Here is a 6,419-nt window from a genome sequence, read left to right as displayed (position 1 = left end):
TTTATTTTAGTGGTAACAGTCTGTTTTTTACATGCTGCTCAAAAACTTGGAGTTACAAGTGTGGTGATGAAGCTAATGTGGCTATTATGTAGCATATTATAAACATGCTGCATGTTTATATAATACTACAAGTTATAAACAAGACCAGCGTTTGTTATAAACCACACCTTCAATGGCTATTGTGTAGCCGTGTCAGAGGGTGTTTTTTTCTTTTCGTTACTAACAAGCTTGGTAGTTGGCATACTCACAGGAACATGTCTCTACCCAAACAATCAGGAACAGACTTCATGAAGGTGGCCTGAGGGCCCGATGTCCTGTAGTGGGCCCTGTGCTCACTGCCCAGCACTGTGGAGCTCCACTGGCATTTGCTCAAGAACACCAGAATTGGCAAGTCCGCCACTGGCGCCCTCAGGGATGCCCTCACACAGATCTGGGAGGAAATGCCACAAGACACCATCCGTCGTCTCATTAGGAGTTTGCCGCCACGTTGTCAAGCATGCATACAAGCTGGTGGGGGCCACACAAGATACTGAAAAGCGTTTTGAGTTGCAGAAATTAAGTTTTGGAAAAAATGGACTAGCCTGCCACATCTTCATTTCACTCTGATTTTATGGTGTCTACACAATTGAGCCTCTGTAGACTGAAAACTTTTATTTCCATTAAAAGACTTTCATCCTTTTGTTCCTAAGACACTGCCCTGTCGTTATTTGTATAGATATCCAACTTCATATTGAGATCTGATGTGTCTAATGTGTTTCTTTAAAGTGCTCTTTTAATTTTTGTGAGCACTATATAGTATATATATATATATATATATATATATATATATATATATATATAAGGGGCCCCAAATATGAGACTCGCTTTTATTAAAGAAAAAAAAAACTCAGGTACAGTACTTTTTTTAGTCCGGTAAGTACGGTAAAGGTAGAGTTACTAGCACAGCCACAGAGAATATCTGGATTTAATGTATGGATCTCATTCTGGCCACATTAAGCACATGCACAAATGAGCTGCGTTCATGGTATCAGGGTATCAGGATTGCCATAAACAAAGAAATCATTCAACCATATTAAGCAGATGAGCCAATAAATAGAGCAGCCAGTGGAAAATAGGTGTTAGCTAACCGCAGGAATATCTACTCTGAAGTGCTTGTAGAACTGAAGGGGTCACCAATTAAACAATCCTGGACACTTATTAGGCGATGCTAAATTAATACGGCACGAGAGATATTGGGTTTGACAATCATTTATTTCGCGTGCCTTTGAAAAGGGCCGAGGCCCCGATGCGTGGCCATCTGCAGTGACAAACTGCTTTCTCCATACTAAAGGGTCACTGAGCCGCTGTCAGCTTCTATAGAAGTGTCTTTATTCATGCAATAAGCCTTAGTTTTACAGCTTGGGTACAGATCACAGATAAACTACACAGAAAGATTTGCCAGCTTCAGTCTGTGCTGTTACAACATCTTATAAATTTAAGCAAATGTGAACTAAATGCCATTCTGTCACAGATAAGTAAGCAGCCCAATGCAAAGGAATAATAAACGGCCTAACGCAACAATGTATGTGTTTTTAAAGGTTCCCTATGACATAATGGATAATGTTTTTTATATTGTTATTGCCTGATGAGAAATGTAAGTGCAGTTGTTAGAAATAGATTACCCTTACAAATGTTTAGAGGTTATTTAAATAAATCTTATTAAAGTCTTGTGAGGAACAGAAACATCTTGTCCCCAAAAGTGCAGATGTGACCATACAGGATGTGATCATCATGAACCTCTCACAATGCTTCTTTTGTCCTTTTTTTCTGTCTGCAGATTAAATTTCTAAAAGTGGAGATGGAGAAAAAAACCAAAATCATCAAGGATTTACAGCAAGAAGTAAGTCACTCAGTCATCACAGACATGAGTACAATCACGTATAAGCTTGAAGGCTGAAGGATGTCTTTTGAAATGTTTGGACTTTGCTATAGCATCAAAGAAAAATCAACTAAAATAAGTTATGATTGCAGTCATGATAGTATGATTTTTTTTTCTTTTTTAATCTAAAATTTGTTCTATTTATTGATTTTTATTATGCTCTCAGCTGATGTCCCAGACAGCTGAACAATGATTACTTCGAAGAAATAGCGCTGTAACAAAACAACAACAAAAAAAGCCTGTCGCCACACTGTCTGGCATTTGGCTCATTATTGGAAGACATAACAACAACAACAACACATGAAAGCAATCTAAACAACAGTGGCCCATTAAATATAACACAACTGCACCAACATCAGCCATACTTTTTTTTTTTTTAAAGGTTCAGTCTTCATAAGTCTTTCCATTTCTATTTTTGCAAAAAGTGATTTTTATATCAGCTATGTGACACAAAGAAAGGAGGGAAAATGTCAAAAAAGAAACTGTCTTGCTAAAAAATGAGGATTGGGAGTAAATGTATGCAGGGTTTTGGAAGCTCAGCTAAAGGTGATGCGTACCACAGAGAGTAGGCATGGGAGATCTAAGTAAAAAAGTCTCAAACCTAAATTTCACCTGAGGTGAAAAAAAACACCACCTTAGTCTGAATATGTTTTCTAACTTTAACAATATTGTTCTGTATTTGAGTAAAATAGTACACATCAAACCTGTGCAATTGTTTGTGAAATGTACCACATCAAATAGTAAGCAGTGCATACTTACACACATTATATATATATATATATATATATATATATATATATATATATATATATACACTACCTTCTTAGACAGCCCAGAATGCTATACAGTCACATTCACATACACACACTGATTGTGGCTCCACTGTCAAACACCGACACCAACCTGTAACCACCAGGAGCAATGTGGGGTTCAGTGTCTTGCCCAAAGGCACTTCGACAGATGGGCGCACAGATCCCGAACAGAACCTACGATCTTCCAATCAGAGGTCGATCGCTCCATCGCTGCACTATCATTTTATGTACAGCTCCAAACACTGATAAAGAAACGTTAAAATTCAGAAGGAAAACAAATTCAATGAACTTTAATACACACTTTATGTCAAAACACTATTTACTATATGAATAAACTCATGAGCAGGTTTATTGAAAGCATGAGAGGAGCATCTATTCCCAATAAACTATCAATAAAGTTTTTCTTACTTATTTCCAAGCACTCCCAGCAAAGTGAGTGTATTGAACCCATTTACTGTATATGAGAACTGGACAGAGTAAGAGTGATGTCACCCAAAGAAAATGTCTTACTTCCGGCTCCAACGTCACCATTATTTCACGATGGACATCGTCATGTTGGAGCCAGAAGACATCAGCAAGCAGAGATTGGTCCAGATTGGTCTGAATAATCATTTCTATGGCAACCACTACAGCTAATCAGAGTGAGTTTTTTGGTAGGCCACACCCCCCCATCATAGGCTCGAGATAATCTGTCAAACGTTTGTACATTGGATGTGGGACCACATACTTTTGTTGAGGTATCTGATTGGTCAGTTTTTAACTGAAATGATTCTGACAAATGTAATAACTGAGAATTAGCTGTTTATTTCTCAATGGAAGTTTATGGGATTTTAGCTTCTTGGATTCAGCGGGTACTTCTTGTTTGGAACGCGAGGGGGGAGAGGTCACTCAGAGGTCACCAGTCAGTCAATGGTGCAAGATGGCTGAATTGTGTAGGTTTGCTAAGATCTGTCTGACCACTCAAAACTATTTCAGATAAGTCATTTGGAGAGAAAATCCTAATCTGGACTGGTTCGTTTTTAAGGTTTAGCTCTAAATTCCAATCCAATCCAACTACATAACAAGAATGAGTGTCTATTTTTTTTGTTTGTTTGTTTTGGCCATAAAAGGACCCAAACACCTTGCAGTTATTAAACCAATAGCAAAGCTTTTTGTATACCAAAGGGGTATCTTGAGGTCATCTTGTGGACTTGGTCAAAGCAAACTCAATAACTGAACAAGATACAGCAACACATTCTCTCTCCCAACTCGTCACATATTGACGTCTGATTAAAGACCCCTCCATGTCACTTTTTGACGTATTGGATGTCCCCAGCTAGTCATTTTTTGACATGCTGGCCTTTCGTAAAATTAAGGGGCCGCAACCCTCGGGACGTGTCCAGTACCGGTACCCAAGCAAGGAAAAAGAGAGATAAAAATATATACCGTCTTTTAAATCAAACCCAATACCGTTGTGTCCTAAAGGATAGTGTGTAAGAATACAAACCTCATTAAACTGAATTGGTGCTGAAATGGAGAACTTTTTTATGCCACGATTTAAGTTGGATCATACTTTTTTCAGCAAATCTGCTGATTTACACAGGTGGTTCTGGCAGAGATTTTCACACTGGGCACACTTCCTGACACTGTGACGGCTGGAGTGCAGGTGGAGAGAGTGCTGGGACTCGGGAATGCGCCTGACGTAAATTAATTAATAAGAAAAAACACCTCACAAGAGGGAAAACTGCAAATGGTCCAAAAAAACGAAAGACTAAGAAAAAACCGAAAGTGTTGGCTGTAACAATCCTAACAGGGACGCTCCGACACTGAGGACTGAAAGGCTGCAACTTAAATAGTCTTAATTACAAACTCCAGGCAGATGTGCTCTCCTCCACAAATCAGTATAGTTTTATGCTTTAATTCTTAAGATAAAACTCATAACTTTCTTTTTTCACATGACTTTAACTGATTTTAAAGTTTGAATATTTTTATACATTTGTATAATTACATGTCATGCAATGGATATTCGTTTAAAAATCTGCAGACGAGAAAAAAAAAGTTTGGATACACTTTATATCATCTTTAAATTAAAATGCATGTGTATGCATTTAGTGCACTGAGGTGGTTTTAAGGTCACTGCAAAAATAAATTGCCTTTCAAGGCAATAGATCATGTGGTAGCATCATGGGAAATGATGATGCATAGATTCTAAGAATACTGAACCCGAAGTCTGAAGCTGCTCTGAGGAAAGGGATTTTTGCCAGATGTTCAAATTAATTTGAGACCATTTCTGATTAAACTCTGTTTTGGTAACATGATCAAGTGCCTCAAATGAGAACCAAACAGTCACATAATGACATCAATTTAGTGCAGTCAAGCTGTTCCAAGAAGTGTCTGGCATAGATCGCAGTTCAGGGGATCTTTGTGGCAAACACAACAAAAAGGAAGCATCTCTCTTTTTTTCTTTTTATAACTCTTTGTTCTTAAATACATCCTTGTTTAGCTTGTTATTAGTCCACTTATATTTTAGTTTTTGTTTTAAAAGTAATACAGCTTTGCCTTTTTGAACTTTCCTGATGGACCAAATGACGACTTGCATGTTTTTTGAGAAACACATTGAACAGCATTACTGTTACTTTTACACAAACAAGTCATTTTTTAAAACTAAATTCAAAGGGATTAAACTGTTTGTTTTATTATTTTGTATAACATTTGAATAAGATCTTTAGAACATTTTTAAAAATTTTCATTGAGTTTTGCAGCTCTAATGCAATGTTAACACCTGGCATATGTCCATGGTGTTCACACTGGACAAGCAGGGAGGGGCTTCTTCTTCTTTTTTCTACTACCTACAGCTGAAAGAGTGCGACTTGTCAAAGCGGTGAAACTCTCACAAGTCTTGCCCCAGGCTTTTTCTTTCACAGCTTTATTCTATTTATGATAAACTTGGTGTTGTGTGATTCTGGTCGGGCAATAACCAGAATCATCAATTTCTCTTCCATTTTCAATTTTTAAACGCTTTGCACTTTGGTGAATAAACAAGGATGCTATCCATGCACCGCTTTTAAATCCAAATCCCTGATTGGTCAAAATTTGACCAGATTCAATGGCAATTACATGTTACAAATAGAGCTAAAATATAGTGTACCTATGCGTGAACATCTACGCTTGCTTATGTAGACTTTTCATTGGAAGTGATCGCGTGTTGTGGAGGCCGGTGTGAAATAGCTTTATGGTCTCTTTTGAACAGGGCTGGGAATCTCAGGATAACTCACGATATGATGCAATCACAATACACAACTCGCGACACTGATAGTTTGTCATTATGCATTGCAATAATCAATGTGTTACCTTGGTAATCTATGATTATTACTATTTTTAGAACAATTTAAAACACAATTTCGACCAATAAAAGGGCTCAACCATGATTCTCTCATGTCTTTCAGTGAACTATATCCACATATATGATCATATATTACATTTGTACCACTAAGAAATCAGTTATTTATGAAATATTAGTTATATCTCGTGAGTTTTTTCCTACCCAGAAGTTGAACGACTTGATTCCTGAAGCTCCGCCTGCCGCTGCGTGTGGCTGCAGTCCACTTCATCATCCCAGAGAAATCCGTGTCTCTGTATTTCTCTCACGAGAATAATCCAAACTTCTTCAAAGATGGATGCCCATATGATATATCTATCTTTAGTGGGTT

At 37.6% G+C, this 6,419-nt stretch overlaps 1 protein-coding gene across 2 annotated transcripts in view; it reads left to right on the top strand.

The window, feature by feature from the left end:
* luzp2 (leucine zipper protein 2) overlaps window positions 1-6,419 on the top strand; it is a 260,222-nt gene that overhangs the window by 145,418 nt on the left and 108,385 nt on the right. For both annotated transcript variants that reach the window (XM_024295794.2, XM_024295793.2), the window contains exon 5: window positions 1,817-1,879. In XM_024295794.2, the coding sequence (XP_024151562.1) occupies window positions 1,817-1,879 (63 nt within the window). The remainder of the gene's footprint in view (window positions 1-1,816; window positions 1,880-6,419) is intronic.

The sequence above is a fragment of the Oryzias melastigma genome, linkage group LG3 (assembly GCF_002922805.2).
Source record: "Oryzias melastigma strain HK-1 linkage group LG3, ASM292280v2, whole genome shotgun sequence".
Lineage (NCBI taxonomy): Eukaryota > Metazoa > Chordata > Actinopteri > Beloniformes > Adrianichthyidae > Oryzias > Oryzias melastigma.
The sequence above is the reverse complement of the archived record's forward strand: the minus strand, read 5'-3'. Positions and strand labels throughout refer to the sequence as shown.